This window comes from Tupaia chinensis, unplaced genomic scaffold (assembly GCF_000334495.1).
Source record: "Tupaia chinensis unplaced genomic scaffold, TupChi_1.0 Scaffold144089_1, whole genome shotgun sequence".
NCBI lineage: Eukaryota > Metazoa > Chordata > Mammalia > Scandentia > Tupaiidae > Tupaia > Tupaia belangeri.
Window position 1 is genome coordinate 66,855 of NW_006203943.1, and position 25,508 is coordinate 92,362.

Here is a 25,508-nt window from a genome sequence, read left to right on the forward strand (position 1 = left end):
GGCCCCAGTTTCCTCACCTTAAAAGTAAGGGATCAGATAAAATGATATTCTGTGGCCACCAATCCCCGCCCTTCCTAGCCCACACCTGAGTGTCTCATACTGTAATCCCCACCCCAACCTGCTTGTCTTAATTCCTTCCACCTTTCTGACCTCTGGCAACAGCTACCAGGAATGTGCCTGCTACAGCTTCTAGATACTATCTAGAAAAACATGCTCCCTGTTGCTTCCAATACGCAGCCCTGGAGCCTCCAAGCCAGGTCTGATGGAGGCACCTGGGTGATCATTCTCATGGAAGTCATAGTCACAGGTGCTGTCAGAAACACCAGTCACAGAAATACCATATATAGCTCTTTATAGCTCAAAAAAGTAGCTCTGTGGATATCATCTTGCTGAGTGCCCGCAGGATCTCTATCAAGCAAGGACTATCATCTCTGCTGTATAGATTTTTCAGTACTGGATCTCTGAGAGCTGTTACTTTTTAAATACCCAGCCAACAAATAACAAGGACTCAAATTCAGCTGTGACTCCAAATGCTGCATTCTTTCTGCTCACTTTCCAGAGATCTCTGGATATGTCACCAGACACACAGGTTTACCTCAAGAATAATCTAGAGCAGAATACCATTTAAATGTTCATGAACTTAGTAAGAGGCCATGCTGATTATTAACAGCCAGCATCAGTTTCTTGGTGAATAGAAACTTCGTGGGTTACCTAAACCTGGAAGAGACTCAGCTCTTCTGTTATGTTTTTATTTGGTTAGGAATTTTATTTGTCTTGCAGGATCAGTTTGTATATTTGATTTCCTTCCCTAGGTAGCTTAAAAAGATTTATGGAGGAACTGGATGGTGGTGCAGTTGTAAAATGTACCACCTGCGTGGCTGACACACAGGGGAAAGTTCACAGTAGCTGGGCACATGTTTATGCATGAGGCTGGGGTGGATTGCAGTGCAAATACCCTTTCGGGGTGCTGTCCCTCTCTCTTCCTTTCTGTCCCTCTCACTCATGGAATAAATAAATAAACCTTAAAAAAAAAAAAAAAACCATTGAAATGAAGTCAGACTCTCTCCACCTCAACTGGTTTCTTCTCTACCTTCCACTAAGCTAACATACAGCTTCTACTTTAGTAGCCCACTGGGAAGAAGTACTTCCTCTGACCCTGGCACCACCCAATCACCTTGTCCTGACCAGGGGAAAGAGCCTTCACTAACTTACCAAGGCCCAGAAGGTTTTTAAAAGCTAAGTCCTCAGCCATGATCAGTCTCAGGAGTTGCTTCTCACTGCCAAGTCTGTTTATTCATCACCATAGGTACGGAGTCTGTAGCAACTGTTGTGAAAATCGAGATCATATATCTGTATCTGTGTTTGCTCCTCCATATCTCAAACTGGTTGGTCAAGTGAACCCTGTAGCAGCCCTCCTGACCTCTCCTTGGACCGTGCTTTAATGCTGATTCTGCCGTGTGGTCCTGGGTGGGCAAAGGGGACTGAATTTGGGTTTCATTTTCTCCAAATCTCATGTCATATAGGTGATTCATACCTGCCTCAGACTTTCAGTGTGGTCTTTTAGTATGAGAAATTTATATTTTAGTCAACAGTTCTCTCATTTTCCCTTTAAATAGTCTTCAGAAACTTCACTTTTATATCTAATGGTGTGAGACAAAGCCACTCTTAGTATTCCAAACATGGGCTCCGGGTGGGTTTAAAACAGAGCAACCGTGTCAGCTGGTGGTTGGTGGTTGAAATGCTAGATTCCCACATAGCTGACTGCAGTGAGTCCTGGACCTGGCAGCTTTCTTTCTTACTTTGCTTCTCTATCCCCTGGTGAATTAAATAATAATAATAAGTAGAATTAAATAGAAAATTTTAGAAATAAATCAATAAATAAAACAGAGCAACCAAGGACAAGAAATTACATTATCAACAGCCTGATTATTGCACTATCATTCTCAGGTTCCTCTCCTCTCTTTCCTTCTCTGAAAGTTCCTTTAAGAAATTTTATTTTCAAGGTACTTTAATATCTGGTCCTTAGATTGGCACATATTTCCTACTTAGTTTCCCACAACTTACTCACAATTTCCCTTCATTCAGCCAACACCTATTATTACACTTGCCTAGAAATAGTGGGTGTTACAGCTGTACCTAGGCAGGATTATTGACAACCAAGCTGTCACTGGCCTAATAAATGTATGTTTGAAGGAGTCATTCTTTTAGTCACATTGAAACTGGCATAATTCTGTTTTCCTAACAGGCTGCCCACCCCCAACACTTTTGTATTCTTTCTTCTTATCTGTAAGTGAATGATCTCATTTCTTCATTCCTCTGGGTCATGGAGCTCCAGATACCATCAAATAATGTGTTAATTTATGTTTCTCAGTCTAGCTAGTGAGGACCAAGATACAAATAAGGACCTAGTTCAAAAGGAGTGTGATTACTCTTGGAAAGATTAAAAGAATGGACCTATGAGAAATCCAAGGTTGTGTGCCCAGGGAGAGGACAGAAATGGCCCAATGCTATGATGGGAAAGGGTGCTGGAACTTGCACAGTGCAGGAGCTCCCCAGGCCAGGGAACACGAAGGAAAAATTTTCAGAAACTACTCTTTTATTTATGTATTTCTTTTTACTTTGCTCATTGTAAAGCATAACTTACATTCATAAAATACATAAAACACACATCTATTGTTAAAGAACTACTGTAACCACAATGCAAATCAAGAAATAGGACTTTGGGCTGGACCTGTAGCCTCGTGGTTCAGGGAGCTGGATCCCACACGGCCCATTGCACAATTCAAATCCTAGTCCTGGTGACTTGAAAACTAGTTTGCGTGCATGCGTGCCTCAAATCACAACAGGATGAAGAAGGAGGGATTGTGGCATGACTGCACTCAATTTTGGAGTGCTTTCTTCACCCCCTGCCCCCGTCTCTTTTTGGCAAGCACATGTATCCTCTTAACAACAAAAAAGAAAAAAAAGAAAGAAAGAGAGAGAGAGAGAGAGGGAAGGAAGGAAGGAAGGAAGGAAGGAAGGAAGGAAGGAAGGAAGGAAGGAAGAGAAAGAATGGAAAAAATAAAGAAAGTAAAAGAAATAAGACTTCACTGGCACCTGAGGAGCCCTCTTGGAACCTTCCCCATCATAAGTAACTCCTGTCCCTAAGGGTATTCACTCCTTTGACTTTTATGGCAATAACTTCCTACATTTTTAATACTCTTACCACATTAATGTTTACATCAAATAACATGGATTGGTTTGTGCACATATTTCTATTGGCCATGAAATAGCTATATGCTTCTATTTCTATATCCTAAAAAGGTAGATTGCTGGGTCATAGGATATGCATATATTCAAATTTTGTTTTAATCTGATAGAGGTTGCATGTGCTTGCCAGAGAGAGAAAAGGCAAGAAAGGCCACAAGCTGGGCCAACACATACTCAATTTTAATAGATGATGCCAAACTGGTTTTCAATTTTTTACACTAATGTTGTCACAATCAGCCAATGAAAGTTTCCATTGCTTCATTTCCTTGATAAAAGCATTGATAATGCTTTGAATTTTAGCCATCTAGTGAGTATAGTGGTACCTCATTGGTGTTTTAATTTGCATTTCCCTGATAAATATTTCATTGAACATGTCTGTTTGTATTTACTGGCCACTTGGATATATTTTGTGAAATGCTTGTCTTGTGCCCATAATTTCTATTAGATTATCTGCCTTTTTTATTAATATATGGTAGTTCTTTACCTATTCTGCATATGGGCCCTTTGTCAGTTATATGCATTACAAATATGTTCTCTCACTTTGTGTCTTCACTTTTCGCTCCTTAGACAGAAGTTTTTAATCATTATTTAATGTAATTAAGTGTGTCATATATTTTCTCTTCAGTTAAATGCTATTCATATTTTGCTTAAAAATCTTTCCTAGCCCATAGTTATGAAGACAGCCTCCAATATTGTTTGTGAAAAACTTATTTATTCTCTTTTTACATTTGTTCTTATAATCCATGGCAATGGTTTTTAGTGTGTGTGTGTGTGTATGTGTAGTATGCAGTAAGGGTCAAGAGTTTTTCCCCCCAATACAAATATCCAGTTGTCCCAGAACCAACTACTAAAAGGATGATTTTTCCTCACTGTTTTGCTGATCCATCACCGTTATAAGTCAATTCTCCGTATATGCATGGGTCTCTTTCTACACTCTTCACTCTGTTCCATCTTTATTTATGTCTATTCTTGTGCCTTAATTGCAGCAGCTCTATATTTAATCTTGAAATCCAGGAAAGCCAGTCCTCCCACCTTCTTCTCCAAGAGTTTCTTGGCCATTCTTGGCCCTTTGAGTTTACACATAAATTTTAGAATCAGGTTGACAAATTGCACTAAAAGAACCTTTTGAGATTTTCAGAGTATTCAGCTGAATCTGAAGATTAGTGTGTGGAAAACTAACTTTTATTTTCAAATCTTCAAATGTTTATACATAGCATTTCTATTTATTTAGATCTTCTTAAATTTATTTCAAAAATTTAATGCCTTATGAATAAAAGTATTGCACATATTTTCTTAGATTTATAATTATGACCTGGATACTTTATGTGCTTCTGATGGGTGCTTTTATTTTGTTTTAAGTTTATTTATTCATTTCCTCCATGAGTAACAAAAAAGAGACAGAGAGACAGACAGAAACAGCACCTCCAACAGGGTCTTGACTTAAGGATTCATGCTCAGTTTCAACCAGTCTCAGATCATGGGTGCATAAATGTCCAGTGTACTCAGGAAGGTCTCCAATTAGAACTGAGAACTTTCCAGTGTGAGTCAACCTTGCAGAGTGTTGTGTTTTACCACTCCAAAGTCGTCTAGCTCTTGGTGTTTTATTTTAATATTATTTTTGCTGTTGGTTGACAATATCTGAGGGACCTTCAGAAAACCTATGGAAATGTGCATTATGAAGAACTATGCATGAATCACAAAATGTTTTGGCACCAAAATAAATTTGTATTTTAATTCCATTTTTCCGTGAACCTTTTGAAGAATTCTTCTACAGAAGTAGAATTGATTTTTTTTCTTTGTACATTGATCTTATACACAGCAAACTTGCTAAACTGACTTGCTTATTTCCTTTTGGACTGTCTATTTGCAGTATTTACAAATAGTGACAATGTTATTTCTTCCTTTCTAACCCTTAGACCTTTGTTTATTTGCTGTTTTATCTATTCCCCTAACTATTTCTGCAAATACAGTGTTAAAGAGAAATGATAATAGTTGTTTTATATATGTATACACACACACCAGGATAATGAGTATCATCAAACACACACATACACACACACACACACACACATACACACACACAGACATATAAACACACATATTCAGATAATTTGATTATTGAGAAAAATGATAAAAGAAAGGAAGTATAGACCTTCATGATTTCAAAGTACTGTCAAATATATTAGCACAATTGATCTTCCTAGCAATAGAAAATCACTTGGAGGGATTCTGTCTTGCATCAGGTGTTGGGTTAAGCATCCTCTATGTACCCATCCAGCCCTGGAAGCTCTTAATGAAGGGAGACAAAAGCTAGAACTGGAGACTTTTGGAGAATCTAGTTGGTCATGGTCTTACTTGTCATCAACATTGTGCTGAGGCTATTAAAACGCAATCCAATCATGGATGGCATCATGAGACTCAATAGACTTAGGGAAAGAACGTGAGCTGGAGATCAGGATACTGTGTTTTATGTGAGTAACTCAGTGGACCTGGCCTAAGATGCTTCCCTAAGTAATGAGATGATGAAACTAGACTGTCTCAATTCTTCTTCAGCTCCATGGCAATACAGTCTAATAGAATGGTCTATTGTAATAGAAATGTTCTCTATCTGCACTGACAAAGGAATCACTAGCCATCTGTGGCTACTGAGCCCTTATGATATGGCTACTATCATTTCAATTCGTTTAAATGTGAAGTCACAAGTAGCTAGTGGCTAACATATGGGAAAGCATAGCTCTATAGTAAATAGAAAGTTTCCATATCTGTCTCCAAATAAAATCATATTCTGAGGTAGCAAGGGTTAGGGCTTCAACATAAGATTTTTTTTTTTGAGAGGTTTTTGCTATAGGGCGCGTGCACTTGCCAGACAGACAGAGAGAGACATAGAGACAGAAAGGGAGAGAGCACCCCCCAGGGGGGACGGTCACACCGCAATCCCTTCTCCTCCATTCTCCTCTCGGGATCTTGGGCACACACACACACACACACACACACACACGCCCAGCGTGAGTTTTAAGCCACCAGGTCCGGGACGCGAACTGCAGTCGACTACGTGGGAGTCCAGCGACATAACTATTACACTAACTGCTGGTTCCCAACATAAGAATTTTGAAGGGACACAATTTAATACATAACACCTACCAATGAAAATGTTAAAACACCGGCTTTTGTTTTTGGTGAAACCTAGGTAAGGTAGTTTGTATTTATGACAGGCCTCAGATTTTAGGAAGTAAATTGACAAAGTTGAACACATCTAGAGAAGGGACAGGATTGAGAAGGACCTGGAAGTGAAGCATTGAGAAAAATGAAAAAAAATAAGAGGTTTTTAGAATGTAGAATTACTGAAAATAGGGTTGCCTTCGGAAAGAGTACTTAGATATAACTGCAAAAAGTACAGAAAGAGCCACTTGATGGAAATAGTGGCGAGAAGGATTTCAATCAGTATAAAAACCATCTTTTTAGCAAGCAGAGATACGTGACATTGGAAAGCGCTTTCTCCTCAGGTGGTGATGGCCCATTGTATCAGTCTGCTTGGACTGTGTAACAGGATACCACAGACTGGGTGCCTTAAACAACAATAGACATTTATTTTCTCAAAATTCTGGAGGTTAGGAGTCTAAGATAGAGGTGCCAGCAGGGTTGGCTTCTCACGTGGTCTCTCTCCTTGGCTTGTAGATGCTTGCCATCTCCCTGTGTCCTCAAATCATCTTTCCTCTGTGTGTGTCTGTCCTAATCTCTTCTTATAAGAATCCCTGTCATAGAACATTTGAAATAGGGCCCAAAGGCCTCATTAAATATAATTACCTCTTTAAAGTTTCTGTTTCCAAATATCGTCATATTCTGAGGTACCGGGAGCTAGGGCTTCAACATAAGAATTTTGAAGGGACACAGTTCAGTACATAACAACTACCAATGAAAGCATGCTGAACAATGGCTTCAGTCACTCACCAGGAGTATTAGCAACTTTGTTCTCTCCTAGAAGTAGAAGTCTAGTGTAGGATACCTTCTAATTATGAGATTAAAGGAGGAGGACAGAATAAACTCCAGGAGAAAACTATGAAAACTTTATAGGGTAACCATAATTTTAGCCTGATATTAAAGGACCATAGACTGCAACAGAAATAATGATGTAGAAAGTGGGAGAGCTGTGATTCAAGGCAGAGGAAGCAGTATAATTAAAGGCATAGGAGTGAGAAAAATTTAGGATGTGCTCACAGATTGGCACCTACTTCAGCATTCCTAAGATAAAGAATGTAAGTTGGGGGTATGATAAATGGGGCAAAAAATTTATCTGGGAGAGTCATTTGAATTTGCTGCACACCTTAAGGACTCTGGGCAGAAGAAACCACTACTCATAACCTGGCTATTCATCCTTAGCCATGTGTTTGGTCACAGTCAACAAAGCCCTTTGATGAGTGAGCTTTTCATTTAGCCCTATGTCATTAGCACTCCCAAAGATCAATAGTATGCAAATCTTGGAAGAAAAACTCTCCCAAGTGCTTTGCAGGATTGTTTGTCCTGCTTTCACCAAATGTTCTAAAATCATTGCAACTACTTCCCATGAATCTGAGTGTTTTCATTTCCTCCTTACAGGTGTCATTGCAGGTATGAGCCTTACAGGTCTGGGCCACAGATCTGATCATTATCTATGCGTCAAAAATGAAGGAATATGTCTCTACTCCTCTTGTCCAAGCTATACCAAAATTGAAGGCACCTGTTATGGTGGGAAGGCCAAGTGCTGCAAGAGAAAGCAGTGATTGGAAGAAAGAATGTAGAAGTCAAGTGAAATATTTGTAATCATTGTTTTAATAAATGCAAATTTTTTTCAAGCATACCTCCTTCAGACAAAAATCAATTATGCACTACAATTTGGAAGATGTTAAGAAAATATTGGTGTTAGGGTACAGGGGCTAGAATGTGAGACCACAAGTCTTCCTGGTACTGGAAAGTGATGGCTAGGACTTGTGTAGTCCTAACTCAACATGCAAGTGATGTAGAGGATACACATGAAATCGGGCATATGTGATGAGGCAAGTAGGCAGAGCTTCAGGACCTACATGGCTGTGTCAGAGGCACACCCCAAGTTAGGGGCCTCCAAGTCTACTCAGTAAAGTACTCCATCCTCAGAGACCTGAACTTGCTGTCTATTCCCCTTTCTGGGCTTAGGGCAGTATGTTGGTTCACCTTAGCATTTGAGAACTTCCATCATGACCATAAGAATAGTTCAGCTAATTTTTTGTCTTCTAAGAACACCATTTTTATTCCATTACAATTACATAACCTTCCTACATTTCACTCACAGAAGTATCATATATGACCCAGTCAGGTCTGCTTTGATTCCTTTCACACTGAGAGGCCCACAGAAACCCACTGGTAGAGGAAAATGGGTCATCTCCCTCCTCCCTTTTCCCTCATAAATCTTTTACACCTATTTTTCCTTTTCTTTCTTTCTTTTTTTTTTTTTTAAACAAGGTTACACTGACAATCCTCCTGCCTCTGCCTTCTGAGTCACTGGTATTGCAGGTGTGCACCACCATATCCATTCTTTAGGCTCGACCAAGAATCTAAACTGAGTCTCACATTTGGTCTTGGCCTGCAGAGTGCAGCAACTTAGCAGCTCACACCTCTGCAAAGGGAACTCTTACTACTATTGATGATGCATAGGGTGCCATTGTCTCCTTAAACTGACAACAATAATTTCAGTTTGCATTTCTAGAAATTACAAGCACAAATGAAAATCAACCATTATGATTTTTTTTTTTTTTGGCCCCGAGTTGCAGTGATAGATTTAGCCATAATATCCCTCTTCTAAGAGGCAAAGGCTAAGTGACATGCTGGTTTAGGTGGTGAACATCACCTCTGCTCAGGCCCTCTCAGTAACCTAGACACAAGTGTATATGGTTTTTATTATGGTGCACCTAGGTCTCTCTCATCCCCTGAAGATGTAAGAAAATATCCAGGATTGTTCTACTGTGACAAGAAATCTCAGGCATACAGTCAACTCCCATCTTTGAAACATTTAAGTCCTGCCTGGTAGCATTTTTCTGGACACTAAGTCAAAGACAAATTCCCTGAACACCTTCCCATTTAGTAGAGCCAGTGCTTCAGTTTTCCAAAGATCTAATTCTTAAGGTGAAAAATAAATAAATAAATATATATATAACATCTATGTGTTCACCTCACATTCTTGTTTACAAGATTGGGATAATTTGCCCTATTCTTCCCAGCTCTTCAGCTGACAAAAAGCATGTTTTTATGCATCCCTATTCATGTAAGAAAGGACTACTTATTATCTCAGAATGGAAATGGTAAGCTACCAACAACACTCTCACCAAAACCAGCAGGCTCAAGACCAGAACAACTAGCATAATTCTTCTAAACTATTCTACCCCACAGTCAATGTTGTGGCTTGATGGATCAGATAACATTCAGTTTACCACAGGCGACTCAAGTTGTATGGTAAATTGGTGGTTCACTGTCAAGCATTTTATTCTCTACTAAGGTCCAATAACAGACCAGAAACTGTTCCTTAAAAGAATAGTAGTTACCTACAGATGATGACAGCTGTTTGGTCAAATTCCTAAGGACATATGCTGCTTTTCACCTGTGGAGTTCTGACAAAAGCTCAGAACAACATCCCTGTCTCCCACTGGCACTTCAGGCACCCTTGGGTCTTCTGGACCATATTACCCAAACAACAAAGCAGTCTACACAGTAGCCCAGAACTTTCTCTTATTCTGGGCCCTGCTCAAAACTAGCAGCTTTTGGGACCAGCAGTTGGCGTAATGGCTATGTCGCTGGACTCCCATGTAGCCGACTGCGGTTTGAGTCCTGGACCTAGTGGCTTAAACTCATGCTGGGCACGTGTCCATGAGTGCCCAAGATCCCGAGAGGAGAATGGAGAAGGGATTGCAGCATGGCCATTCCCCCTGTGGAATGACTTCTCGCTTTCTGACTCTCAGTCTCTGTCTTTTTGGCGGCGCATGCACCCCATAGCAAAAAACTCTCAAAAAAAAAAAAAAAAAACTAACAGCCTTTCAGATTATTTGTAAATGGGCCAGAGTACCACACCCGAATAAGGAATATATTGCCTTTAAAATTCAAGGAGACTCACTAGACTTTGTTCCTTCATCTTGGCTATAGAAGGGACAGCTGCAACAGCTTATCTTTCACTTTAGAAAAGACATTCAAGCCAGCAGGTGGAATGGAGGTTAAGTAGGCTGGATCCCACATGGTTGACTTCATAATTCAAGTTCTGGACCCAGCAGCTTGAAAATCAAATTGGATGCATGTGGTTGCATACCCAAAATCCTGAGAGGAAAAGGGAATGTGACAAGGTCATTCCCCCCAGTGGGTGACTTATCACTTTCTCTCTCTCTCTCTCTCACTCTCTTTCTCTTTTTCTCCTGCAAGTGCATGCCCTCTATAGCAAATTAAAATAAAAATAAAAACAAAAAAGAAAAGAAATTTCAACATGCCCCACTGGACTCCTAGAAATTTCAGTGAGACAGAAGGTCCCTGAAATTTTATTTTCCATCCTCCGACATGTAAGTCCTCTATCAATAAGTCTACAATGGTTGCTACTTATCACTCACTAGGTCTAATCAGCATAATTCCATCAATGTAGTGGATCAGTGTGATAGCCTGCGAAACAGAAAGTTAATCAAGATCCTTGTGAATAAATTATCACAAAGTTGGAGAGTTGATATACTTCTGAGATAAGACTGTAAAGGTGTATGGCTGGTCTGGCCAGCTGAAAACAAACTATTTCTGGTGGTTGTAATTAACAGGGATGGTGGGAAAAAAATAATTTCCAGTAGTTATAAAGTAGGTACCAAAGGACGTGTTATTCTGTTCAAGCAAGGAAATCACTCTTGGCATGGTAGCTGCAATTGCTGTCATTACTTTGTTCCACTCACTCACTGTCAGTAATCTGGTTTAACCAAAGTTCACCAATTTAAGTGTTGTACTGTATGTATAGTATTTTCTATATATTATGATGTTTTGGCATTACAGGAAAAAAAATAAAACCTTTCAGACTGTGGAGAGACGCCGCTAGTGCCAATTCTTAGAGGTAGCAAAGGACTCAGCTAAAAGCATTTCTAACCTATGCAGCACCATATCTCCTCTATGGACTTATGCAACTAAAAAGGCAATATTTCTCTGCAATAATCATTCCAGGACCAGGTGCCAGGCAATTAAAATAACTCTTGGAGTTCAGAGTCCATTGAAATTACTCTAACTAGCCAATCCTAATCTGCCCATTTTGCACAGTCTTGGCCTTCCTGAGGAAACCCCAGCAAAGTTTTGGCCTCAACCTTTTTTCACTCTTGTCTTCTCCCTCCTGCCCACCCTCATGTCTTTCTCATGTGGTTCTCTGTGTTGTGCCACACCTTTCATCTGTGAATGAAATAATTTTTGTTTCATTCTCCTCACTTCTGTATCTTCTTGCGGCTGTATCTGACTGATCATCTTATAAACTAATAACAAAACAAATGTTAATCTCATAAAAATTTAAAAATAACTTTCACAGAAAGATTTATAATATTTGGCCAAATATCTTGGTTCACAAATAGTCATCTTCCTACTGTGTCCTCACATCGCAGAGCAGTAATGATGTTCTCTGGGGTCACTTCTAGAAGCTCATCCTAAGGGCTCCATTCTCATGACCAAATTGCCTCCCAAATGTCTCACCTCCAAATGTCATCACATTGAGGGCTTTCCATTTTAACCTTAGTTGGGGTGGGGGCGGGGAAATATAACCATTTAGTCTATGGTAGGTGGTAGTTACTAAATCCTCATCATAAGAGACAATAACATTTAAAATTAAGTCAAAAGTAGATGTGTTTGTACCTCCAGTTCAGCATTTTGAATGTTCTCCTTCAGAAAAGGAGCAGAGCTGAAAATGGGAAATGGGAACTGGTGAAAAATAAGTGCATTTTGTTATAAATACTTATTAACGTTTTAATTTTTATGAAATACACGTATTGCTTGTATAAAATATTTGCACTGTGTAGAATATTTATTTCAAAGATGCGAGGCATTATTGTTGCCCAAACGAAAGATACAAGCCATTGAAAAGTGCTGTGACTAGTATCCCTCCTCAGAGCAATTTTTAGAAGAATTGTATTAGTGTTGCTTTTCTGAGTGTGACAAATGCTGTATCCTTAGGAGATACATTCTGAAGTACTTAGAACTGAAATGTCATGATGCCTACAACTTTCTCTCAAATGAGCCGAAAGTAAAACAAAATGATTACTTTGGTGGATCAGTGGGGTAGGTGTACAGGTATATTCTTACATGTAAGTCTGAAGTTTTTCAAAATAAAAATATAAGCAGTGGAGGAAAAAATACATAAGAATCAAAATTTTCAGCAGAAAATAGTTAAATAAAATCAAAAGATTATATTAAAGATTTAAATCTTATATTTGAATTATAATTTATGTGACATAAAATCATGATTTTTTCTTAACAAAAATTGTGTATTTCTTAGCCTCTACCCCTACAAGTGCAATGACAACCCAGTAACAATGAGCACTCAGGATATAGCCTCTCAAGGATATTTCCTCACTGAAAAAAAAAAAAAAAAAAAGGACTACTTAAAGAAATGACCGATTCCAAGTCTGGTTCTTGTGCTTTGTGAACTCAACTCCATTTATAGTCCTTCCCTCTAATCATTGGGAAAATTTCTCTTCTAGTATCCATAACTGGATACCTAAGTAGGTGACATAGAAATCCAGGTGGAGTGGGGGAACCATATGTTGATTTCCAAGTCAGGGAGACCTAGGTCTTTGGACAAGCTATTTAACGTCTCTGATCCTTGACCTTATCAGGTATATACCTACCCCAGGGATGATGTGAGGATTAAATGACATAACATGTATAGCTCTAATGTAGCCCAATTCCTGACATACAACAGGAATTCAACTAAGCGCAGTCTCCTTCCTTAGTCTCTATCTCAATCTCGGAGGCATAGCTGTTGGAAGGGGGACACAGGTCATTTCCATCTGAGGTAAGAGCTTGCTGGGTACAATTGACACACTGTCCAATTCATTACCTTCATCTGCCCTGTCACTCACAAGCTGGTTTTTCTGCTTCTGCGAGTTGCAGAGCCTTTGACTTCAGGGCAGAGTGTGACTCATGGATGAATCAGAGTAGATGTGCAGGAAGAGAGAAGCCATGTGCAACCAGAGACTCAGAAGACTCAGAACTAGACAGAGTCATCACAGTTGAAGCTGGGGAAGACTTCAAAAAGCATCCAGAGTGGTGAATACAAAGAAGATTCTGGGTCCAAGTCCCTATTCACTGCCTGTCAGTTGTGGCTTCTTGGACAAGGACTTACAATTCTCAGATCATTGCTTTTCTTCCTTAAAATCATGACAAACATAGTAACTAAACCATAAAATGTTTATGAGAATTTACTCAGCCAACTGTTATAACTGATTAGATAGAAGCAACTCATTAGTTTACAAATCTGAAATAGTTTCTTCTTCTGAAACTGCTGATATCTTAGTCTAGTTTCATAACTTTTCTTTCCTTTTTATTAAAAAATTAATTTTAATTTACATTTTTATCACATCTTTACAGTATACATTTCTTTTTCCAATATAAATACCATGCTTTTCAGTCGAGACAAGGATATTACCATATACATTATCATCAGCAAATAGCTTCTCATTTTTCATCAATTAAGCATACTTTTACTCATTTTTTTCCTTCCCATTTCCTCTCCTTCCCTTCCATACTAAACTTTTTTTTCACATTTTATTGATTCATGAAAGATCTTAAGGTATGGACAAAGCTAGAATCCAATGACAAGTGCACTGTAATTTTCTTCTGAAAATTTTTCTCTCTCAATTCCCCCTTTAACTAAAGAGAGGCATAAACTAACTTAATTGCAAAAAAAAAAAAAATTAGGTTAATCTCAATTTGAGCTGTTATTTACACAAATCCTCCTAAGAATTCAATTTCTGATGCAAGGCAACAGATACTATTATATTATTGAACTTATGCAAGTAACTATTCTGTCTCAAAATAAAAAAGCTCACAAATATTTTCCAATTGCAAAGGGATCAGGAAGAGAGAAAAGTTTATGTTTCAATTTAAAAAAAATATTTTAACAAATTACTGAACCCAACAACTCAAACGAAATAAAAAATCCCTAAATCTGGAAGACAAAGCACAGAAAAAAATCAATAATATTGGGACTAGCAGATGGCATAATGGCTATGTCACTGGAATCCCATGTAGTCGACTACGGTTCAAGTCCCGGACCCAGTGGCTTAAACTTACACTGGGCACATATACGGGCATGCCCAAGATCCCACGGGAAGAATGGAGAAGTGATTGTGGCATTGACATCCTCCCAGGGGTGATTTCTCACTTTCTCTGTCTCTGTGTGTCTTTCTGGTGAGCATACATGCCCTATAACAAAAACCTCTCCAAAAAAATTTTAAAAATAAGAAAATCAATAATGTTTTAGAAAAAGTCATAGAATTCTATTTCACCTGTTCAGTCTTGTGTAAGCTCTTTTTTGTTGAATTTGCAGTGTTACTCTGGTCTGACCTTTCCATTAATATTCAGCATTATTATCGATATTTCAGAACTTGTCCTTACCATTAAGTTGGGCTTTTATTTGGTCATTTTTTGTTCTCTCATTTGTCTGTGTTTACTTTTCCTGGTATAGTACACCCTCCAGAATTTCTTGAAGATCTAGTCTGGTGCTGGGAAATTCTTTCAGGTTTTGTTTATCTGAGGATGTTTTTATCTTTTCTTCCCGTATAAAGGGTAATCTTGCCAGATACAGTATTTTTGGTTGAAAATTTTTTTCTCTTAACATTTTGAATATATTTTCCCACTCTTTTCCTTGCTTGCATTATTTTCGACAAGAGGTCTGGTGTTAGCCTGATGGGCTACCCTTTGAAAGTAACTTGACATTTTTCTCTTGCCACTTTTAGTATCTTATCTATGTCTGTGGTTTTGGTCAATCTGGCTATGATGTACCTTAGAGATCTTCCTGGGTTGATTCTATGTGGGGTCCTTTGTATTTCTTGGGCCTGGATATTCGAATGCCTCTCTAGGTTTGGAAAGTTTTCTTCTAGGATTTCATGGAATATATTATCAATGCCCTGATTAGGTTCTTCACCTTCTGAGATACTGATTGTCCAGATGTTTGGGTGTCTAATGGTATCTAGTATTACTCATATATTATTCTCATTATTTGGGGTTATATTCTCAGTCTTTTTAGTAAATTTTTCTAGGTCAGAGGTTCTATCTTTTACATCTGAGATTCAATCTTCTACATGATCTAATCTGTTTTTAATACTTTCAAGGGAGGTTTTTCCTAGCTTTTAGCCCTTATTTCTAACAGTTCCATTTGATTCTTTTATAAGGCATTTCCTCTTTCAGGTTATGGAAGAACTTCCTCACCTCCTGGAACTCATTGTCTCTTTTCTCCTGCAATTTCTGGAGTTTGTTGTCTCTCTTCTCTTGCATCTCTGTTAGCTTTGTCACTATGAATATCATAAATTTTTAATCTGACATTCCATGAGTTCCATTGTACTGTCTGTGGATGATGAAGGGCTGTTCTCCTTGGGGGAGAGATTTTTTTCTTGATTTCCTATATTTCTTGTGCCTCTGTGGTGGAGTTTTCTGGTCATCTGATGGGTTACACATTACTTCCTGCTTTCATGGAGTTAATTCTGAGTGTTAAAGGCACATAGGAGATGGCCTACAATTTTCCTGCAGTTCCATTTCCCTGATCCTCACCAAGCAACTGCACTTTTGTCAATGGAGCTGGATATTACCAAGGCTTCCCAGTTTCAAGGGAATAGGGGCACCTGAACTGAGCTGTGGGGTTCAAAGTATTTAGATGTTTCACTGCTGTGCACCTAGACCTGCCTAGATGCTCAATGTGTGGAAGGTGAGAAGCAAGGTGAGAAAGTCAGGTAAAAGAAAGGAAACAAAGGGAAAAAGACACACACACACACACACACACACACACACACACATACAAAGGCAAAACAACTGCTTTCACAGGGTCTCTAGTAAACTTTAAAGATTCACAAATGCAAACTCTACTTGTACCTCATCACAGCACTCCAGCTCTCAGCCCCACTTTCCCCTTTTCTCTTTCCATGCCACAGCAAAATTCATATTCCACACAGTCAGCAATTTTCAGACAAGAGCTGAGCCCAATTTGGTGAAGGCCAAGGATCATCTCTAGTTTTCTAGAAAAGGGGTAAAGGACACATTGAATTTCTGTGCTTCCCACTAAAATGTGTTCTACAAAATTTGGTCCTAATGGCATCACAAAGACAGAAAATACTCAGCTCACTGGAAACATAGCACTTGATGGTAATGTATTCAAAGGAGAATCTGAGGACAAGAGTAAGTTTGATTCAAGTGATCTGGACTAATGATATTTAAAACTATATGTAATTAATTAAAATGTTGGGACATATGAGAAAAAGAAATAATTTTGGAAGGAAAGCAAAAGATAAGGGGAAAAAAAAACAAGAAAAAAGAGAGAGGGAAGAAGGAAGGAAAATGGAGTGAAGGAGGAAAAAAGTAAGAGAGAAAGAGAAAGTAAAGAAAAGAAAAGAGAAAGGGAAGGTTAAAAAGGAGAAAGAAAAGGAAAAGAAAGAGGAGAGGAGGGGAGGAGAGGAGAAGAGAGGGGTGGGGAGGGGAGGGGAGAGAAAGGAGAGGAAAGAGGCAGAGAGATAGGAAAGGAGGAAGAGAAAAGAGCATGAATTTTTAAATTTAGTCTCATCTTCTAAACACTTTATTCTTTTCTTTTTTAACAGACTACTTCATGATTGGGCATTTGCCACAACAGAGAAAACCCACCATAGAGGACCATAATGTCTTTTAATCCATAGCATGATAAACCTCCTTACAAGTCTTTTCACTAGGAACAGTCCTGAGTAATGAACTAACTCCTCTGGACAGCCAAGAGCCAGGAGGACCATTGTATTCCCAGGTCCTGGAGTATTGGTGGTTCAAACTAGCAGAAATGCCCATTGACACATGGCAGTATCAACCTTTCCTGTTTTGATCCTGAATCACAACTTGGAAAGTTAAGCTCTTAAAATATGGAATTCTAAACATGTTCAACAAAGTAGATCATTTTTGTGACTCTCTTAAAAATCCACCCGTTTTCTCTACACTTTTCAATGAGCAGTACTGTTAGCAGTTGACCAAGGAATGAACCATGAGCTAAAACACTCTGACTAGGAGGATGGGGGTGCAGGGTCAGACAGTGACCTATAAAAAGATCATGAGGCTGATGCACTCTGAACTGCCCCTCCTTAGGTTCAGGAGTTGTCCCACACCATTGCCCTCAGAGACCTTTCAGTGACTGACAGTAAACCATCTCTTTGGCCTACTCTGTTTGCATGACGTTTTTTAATGAGGTAATCCTAGATCTCATATTACACTTATTTCATTTCCCCTGCAATTTCAAGCTCAATTTTTTTAAAAAAGGAGAGTTTATTTAATTTTATTTATTTATTATTATATTATTATTATTATTTAAATTTGCTATAGGACACATGTGCTTACCAAGGAGAGAGAGAGAGAAAAAAGTGAGAAAGCAAGTGGCTAGGTCAAGAACTCAAACCATGGTCAGCCATGTGGGAGTCCAGCACCTTAATCACCATGCCACCTGTTGGCCCCAGCATTTTACATTTTTATCGTTATTTTATCAAATTGACAAAATTGTAATTGTTCATATTTATAGCATATGGTGTAAAATATTGATATATGTTTATAATGTGAATTGAGACAGTTTGCTTAATGGATGCATTTCACTTTTTAATAGAAAAACCATCAGTTCAAGCACAGGTTTGAGAAGACTTGTTTCTGCATTTACCAGATCTTTGCCTTCTCAGGTCGCCATCTAGTGGCCAAAAGGATATTCTTGGGCTTCACCTGCCTGTACCATCCTGCTGACTCTAGATCTTTCTCAATAAAGGCAGATCTCTGAATAACCAATTTTCTATACTGAATTAAAAAAGAAAAAAACCTTTGTTGAATATATTTTTCGCAATGGTTAATTTTCCCACAACTTTAAATTGTGTCTGAGACAATTCCTCTAGTCCTTTGCGCTCCAAAGCAAAGAAGGACTAGGGAGATGGGGGGCAGGGTTCGAGGAGTTGAGGAATGGGAGTAGGTTCGGAGGGTAGCTGGGATGTGGGGCTGAGAATGTAGGGCCAATAAGTTGGACTCAGAGGATGGGGTGCAGGGTCAGAGAGTGAGTAACCTGAGGGACAGGATCACAGATTCGATTGGAAGGGGATAGCGGCAGGGCAGAGAGCAGCTATTATAAATAACCCAGTTTTAGGTATTTTCTGTTTTTAGCAACAAAACAGACTAGAACACATCATATGTAAATTAAAAGCTGGATAAAACCTGTCTGCTTCATCAATCTATGCTTCAAGGGAAGCGAATATACTCAAAATTTAATGTTGATTTTCTCTGGGTCATGTGATTACAGCAGCCTACTCATCTGTGGCTTTGCTTTCCATGGTTTCAGCTACCTGTGGTCAGCCAAGGTCATAAAAAAAGGTGAGTACAGTGTGATAAAATATTTGGAGAAAAAGAGGCCATATTTGCAGTTCATTACAGTTCATTGTTATAATTGTTCTCGTTTATGATAGCTACTGTTTAATATCTTACTGTGTTTAATTTATAAGTGTAATCATAGATATATATTTATATGACAAACATAGTACATATATAGAGTTGAGTACCATATGGGATTTCAGGCAGTTATTTTGCATCTTGTGACAAATCCCTCACAGATAAAGGGGGGGCCACGGTACTGGTGGTTTTTTTCCTCCTTTACATTCTCCTTTATTTTTCTTTTTAAGATAGGTCTGCAATACTTCTGCCTCAGCCTTGTAGCTGAGACTACAAGCACATGTCATCACACCTGGCTCTTTTTTTAGATGGATTCTTTTATTTTTTTTTTTGGAGAGGTTTTTGCTATAGGGCGCATGCACTCGCCAGACAGACAGAGAGAGACAGAGAGACAGAAAGCGAGAAATCCCGCCCCAGGAGAGATGGCCACGCCACAATCCCTTCTCCTCCATTCTCCTCTCAGGATCTTGGGCACGCACGCACACATGCCCAGCATGAGTTTAAGCCACCGGGTCCAGGACGCGAACCACAATCGACTACGTGGGAGTCCAGCGACATAGCCATTACGCTAACTGCTGGTCCCAATTTAGATGGATTCTCACCCTGTTACCCAGAACAAACTCAAGCTTGAGATCCTCCTGCCTCAATCTCTTAAAGTCACTGGGACTGCAGGTGCATGCCACCACACTGGGTCTTTAGGTTGGACTAAGAATCTAACCCAGCTTCCATGTGTTCCAGTTCACAGAGCTAAAGTGTCTTAATAATACGCCATGACTGAGCCTCCCCTTTATCTTACATTGCTTCACTTGTTTTCTAAATAAAATGGGTAAATACCTCATTTGCAATTATAAAAAGGAAAAGCAAAATGTATATAAAATTTCTATAGAGAACTTTAACAATAAATACATATGACCTATATAGGGAAGATAGAGAATGTTTATGAAAGATATAAAACAGTGCATGATTAAATCAAAAAGTATATCGAGTTTCTGGATGGAAATACCAAATATAATAAAGAATATTTTTCACCCAAATGAATTTATGAGCTAAATAAAACAAAAGTGGAGCTTAAAATGAAGACTCTGAGAGTATCTGAAAAATAATAAGCCCCCCCAAAAAAAATAATTGCTAAATAGGTGTCAACAAAAACAATATTGAGTGGAGACTTGCCCTCCCTAGTGAAAGGTCCTATAACAGCTGGAGTAAGAAAGAAAAAAAAAAAAAACAACTAAGGACACATCTGGATTTAAGGACCCAGTAAGCTCTAAGACAACTGCTAATAGCACCACCTCCTGCTTGACAGTCTCTGCCCTTGAATGAGCTCTCCTCAGGGAATCTTTCTAGGCTTTAACCTTAAAATTATATTTAAGGTCGAAAAAGTGAGGTGTATATTTTTTTCTTTCATTGTCTATGTGTTAGAAAGTAAAACATCACCTACTTACCATAAACACGTGTCAAGTGTCTGAGATAAAAACTGAACTCCATCAAATGTCAAGGACACAAGAGTTTAAAATAATAAAAAAATAGAAAGTATGGCCAACTGTTAATTCCAGTACCACAGAGTGTGACTATATTTTGGAAACCATGTTTTTGCAGAGGTAAGCAATTTGAAATGAGTTCATTAGGGTGGGCATTTATTTCATATGATTGGTGTCCAAAAGGAGAAGTGTGGACACAGAGACATATATAGAGGAAGTAGGTGTGAGGGCATACAAGGCCGTGGACTGGACACACTCCATCTATAACCCAGGGAACACCGAAGCATGCTGGTGTCCACCTGAAACTGGAAGGCGCAGGAACAGACCCTGCCCTAGAGCATTTGGAGAGAAGATGGCCCTGACAACACCATGGCTTCTAACTTCCAGAGTAGCGAGACAATACATTTCTGTCATTTTAAGCCTCCAGTTTTTGGCATGTTGTTATAGCAGTCCTAGTCAATTAATACAACTAAGATTTCTCTAACAGCTGGGTAAAAACAGTTACGAAATGTAAAGAAAACTGTGGAAATGGGCAGACCAAGTGGGGAGTTATTTTATGGATCCTGGCAGAGAGAACAAAAGCCTGATTTACAACAGGGCAATAAAGAGAGAGAGGAGGACAAAGAAGAGTAGAGAAATATTTATGAGGTAAAGTCAGGTGACCTTAGTACTGATGAGTTGAGGGACAGCCTCTAAGGCTTTATTCTGAAGTATCATGATGCCATAGGTGAAATGAGCACTTTGGAAAATCTCAGTCTTAAAACAATAGACATGCATCTCTCACCAGGAGATTTGTGCTATCACACTCCAGGCCACTGTCCACTGGCCCTCATCACCCCAGGGTCAGATACCAGGCAACTACGAACAGCCACTATACTCCAGAGCCCACTGGAATTATTCCCACTGCTCACCCTGCCTCGCCTGTTTTTTCCCATGAAAACCACAATAAGATCTCTTGCCCGTAGTTCCTCCTCTCGCCCTCTGCCTCAATGTTAGCCCTGACTGACTAACCCCAAGGCTCCCACGTGTGGTGTGCCTTCTTCCCTCCTCTTGGGAACTCTAAGGATAACAAACTCTAGTGGTAATTATCTCTGGTCTATATCTATAGTACACTCTATTTAAAGTAAGTGATTATCTAATTCTACTATAGCATCCTTAGAATTTCATAGCCTCTTAACACCAAAAATAAAGAAAGAAACTCTCAAATCTAGGGGATGACCATATCTGCATGTCACCCAACTGTGCTATAACTATAGAAAGGAAAAATTTAGTGGAAAAGCCTAGGATCAGGTGGAATGCTCCAGACACACAGCTGCTTCTAGATAAAGGACCTTAGGAACATATGCAAGGCGAAAGAGGGAGTAGATGGCTTCCCATTGGTCAAGTCCTAAAAACTTCGTCCAACGACTACAGGAAGTCTATGGACTTGAAATACAGTTCCTCAGTCAGGTAGGTATTGCTGACTCTGCCTGCTTTACCTTCCTCAGAGTGTGATACAATTTGATTCATTTGCTCCTGAATCAAGAGAGAGTTAGAGAATCTGGTGCAGAAGCCTCACTATATGGTCTCTCACTTATGAAAGTTTCCAAAGTAAGTGATTATCTAATTCTACTATAGCATCCTTAGAATTTCATAGCCTCTTAACACCAAAAATAAAGAAAGAAACTCTCAAATCTAGGGGATGACCATATCTGCATGTCACCCAACTGTGCTATAACTATAGAAAGGAAAAATTTAGTGGAAAAGCCTAGGATCAGGTGGAATGCTCCAGACACACAGCTGCTTCTAGATAAAGGACCTTAGGAACATATGCAAGGCGAAAGAGGGAGTAGATGGCTTCCCATTGGTCAAGTCCTAAAAACTTCGTCCAACGACTACAGGAAGTCTATGGACTTGAAATACAGTTCCTCAGTCAGGTAGGTATTGCTGACTCTGCCTGCTTTACCTTCCTCAGAGTGTGATACAATTTGATTCATTTGCTCCTGAATCAAGAGAGAGTTAGAGAATCTGGTGCAGAAGCCTCACTATATGGTCTCTCACTTATGAAAGTTTCCTAGAGCAAGACTTGAAGGACTGGGGCTGTTTAGAGGTGTATATTCAACTCCAGTGGAGATGCCAGTCACTCGGGCTCTCTGGGATGGGTCATAGGGCCAAGTTCAGAGATGAGGTCAGCCATGAGAACTGCAATGGAATGAAATGTGGGCAGTTAGGAGCACACCTTCTTTGGCTACCTGTGTGGAAGAACTTCGCAGCAGACTGGAGGGAGAAACAAAGTGAGGTAGTTATTAGAAGTGAACAAAGACTCTGAGGTTTAGAGCCTTAGAAACTACCCATGATTTTAGAAGAGTTGCACCCTGGCCTCCCTGTGAGCAGGAAGCCATAGTCCTGTCCTGGCAGGCAGATGAGCCATTCCCCCTTCAGGTAGCTCAGTTTCAACACAAATATTTGTCCGTTCTGGGAAGAATACAGACCCCCCCATTCCAAGTGACTAATATTTAACATTAATAAATCAAGTTATCGACCTGATAAATAAAAAACATTCTATCCTCCTACCTTGAATAAATATACTTCCAAAGCAACCTGGAAAGGCAGGTAAATTTTAGGACCCTTGGGTTTTTGAAAGTCCCTCACCAGAAGGAAATAGTCCAGGGAACATCATGGCCTTGGCCTACACCCAACTCCTCTTTCTCGTTTTGCACCCAAGACCATCCTCCACCACCCAAGATCAGGGCTGGGGGAAAGCAATTCTGAGGCCACAGAAACCCTGAGCTCAGCCTACAAGGGTAGAGTGTCATGGTTCAGCCCTGAGAGGAGACTTTACATATCCAGACTGATGACTACTCCTGCTTGGGTCATGAGCTGGTATGGAGATGAGCAATCCAAACAAGTCTCCAGTGGGCTCCAGAAGTTGAATCAAAGAAGCTTCCAGATTAAGAGAGGGAGCCAAAGAAACAGACTAGTCTTAATCTAGTTGGGTTAAAACAGATTCCCATGAGCTGTGCAGAGATGCCCACCACAGCCCTCCAACTAATAAACTGAAAGATAAAAACCTGGAGTGTTGGGACCAGCAGATGGAATAATGGCTACATTGCTAGACTCCCATGTAGTCAACCACAGTTCAAATCTGGACCCAGTGGCTTAAACTTATGCTGGGCCCATGTGCGTGCATGCCCAAAATCCCAAGAGGAGAATTGAGGAGAAGGGATTGTGACATGGCCATTCCCCTGGAGGGTGATCTCTCACTTCCTGTCTCCCTGTCTCTCTCTGTCTTTGTGGCGAGTGCACGCACCCTATTACAAAAACTCTCCAAAAAATCCCCTGGAGTGTTTATACATGTGTGCATGTGTGTGCAAGCATCAGGGTTATGCAGGTATGTGTGTATGTGTGTACATGTGTAAGTAGGGATGTGTGCATATGCATGTGTGTATGGGTTGAGAGTGTGCCTTGGTGTGAATATTTTTTTTCTGACTCTTTCTATCAGCCCAGAGATAGTGAAAGTCACACCTTGCCTCTTTTCTCCCATAATAGAGCATGAGTCATTGAGAGTTCCCATAGACCTTCTTTAGAAGGAAGAAAATGTCCTCCATCCTTCCTGGGGGTGATCTCAGAAAAGTCATGACACATTTTTGCATAGAAAAATATACATCATGACTTTTCCGATGACCCAATAAAAACAACAGAGAAGTCGACGCAGAGCAACGATGAGAACACGCCCTGCAGGAGATGGTGGATATTAGTCCCCTGCACCTAAACACCAGAGTTCACACACAAACACTTCCCAGGACAACCAAGCTCCCTCCTGCGTCTCTCCTGAGTCACACTCCTGAGTCATACAGTTCCCTCAGGCATCTCTCCTGAGTCACACTCCTGAGTCATACAGTGGAAAGGAATTTCTAATTTCCAAAAAACTGCCACAGCACCACCCTTAGGCTGGAAGCTCCACTCTGATACTCTGATGAATTCCTGCCACAACCCAGACAGAACAGATTGTCCCCAGGGGCTTTCCTGGGCCTCGCCAGCACCTCTTCTCACGCCCTCCCACTTGGATGTAGTACTCTATTAGCTAATTGACTTTACTCAAAGAAAATGTAAACTCTTATATGTTTAGAACTAGAATGTAGGTTTTCTGAGTGAAACAAGATGCAAAACTTCTCAGACCCAGAACATCTACAATGTCACTTCTCCCACTTTTTCTGATCAAAGCAAACCACAGGCTGGTTGAATCCAAGGGGGTAAAGGAAACCTGGCAGAATGGCAAAGTCACATTGCCAAGGGGTGTGCATGTGAAGATGGGAGAGCTGAATGACCATTTTCACCAGTTCGTCCCACCATCAAATGCACACCTCTTGGCCATGTGACTAATCTAATATGAAAGTGTTAGACAAGGGACCAGTTTAGAAATACATGATTGGCTAGCTTTCGAGAGATTTCTGCATGACCCCACTCCTACCACATCTTCCTTCTTTCCACCCATTTATTTAATCCCCTGGCTGTAATTTCAGGTAAGAAGCATTGTCTTCTGAGTTGAAGTTATCCCCAGGAAGAATAAATTCTTTTCACCATGATTTTATTTTTCTTCTTTTCCTTTCCACAATCCTTCCATTAGCCTCAAGGCAAAAGACATTGATACTAGCTCTTATTCTAGTGTTGCACTATCAGGTGAAAGGCCCTTTTTGGAATTTTTAAATCACTGTTTTTGTTTTTTTAACATATGAAATATGGGCTACTTGCCTATCCCTCAGGTCATACCCAGTGCCTTGGGTGAGTCAGTACGTGAGTGGTTTGTGAATGTGAAGACCTAAGACATTATTGTACACTACCATAGACTTTATAAACACTGCACATTTGAGCTACACTAAACTTATTTTTTTTTCTGTTTTACGATTCTGTATAGTAATCGTAAGTTAAACTTGGATTACTATAACTCTATAAACTTAATTTTTTAAAACTTTTTGACTCTTATGAGAAGAAGACTTTACTCAAAACATAAGTACCGCTAGCTGTACAAAAATATTTTGAGGCCAGTCCCATGGCCTAATGGTTAGGAAAGCTGAATCTCACATGGATAAACAAGGTTTGAATCCTGGACCAAGCAGTTTGCAAAGCATGGTGGGCACATGTGCGTTCCTATCCAAATTT

General features: G+C 39.7%; 1 protein-coding gene across 1 annotated transcript in view; it reads left to right on the forward strand.

Annotated features, from left to right (window-relative positions):
- DEFB1 (defensin beta 1) overlaps positions 1–8,075 on the forward strand; it is a 19,240-nt gene extending 11,165 nt beyond the window's left edge. The window contains exon 2 of the mRNA XM_014583146.1: positions 7,843–8,075. Within this exon, the coding sequence (XP_014438632.1) occupies positions 7,843–8,006 (164 nt within the window). The 3' untranslated portion in view covers positions 8,007–8,075. The remainder of the gene's footprint in view (positions 1–7,842) is intronic.
- Positions 8,076–25,508: the final 17,433 nt, after the last annotated feature.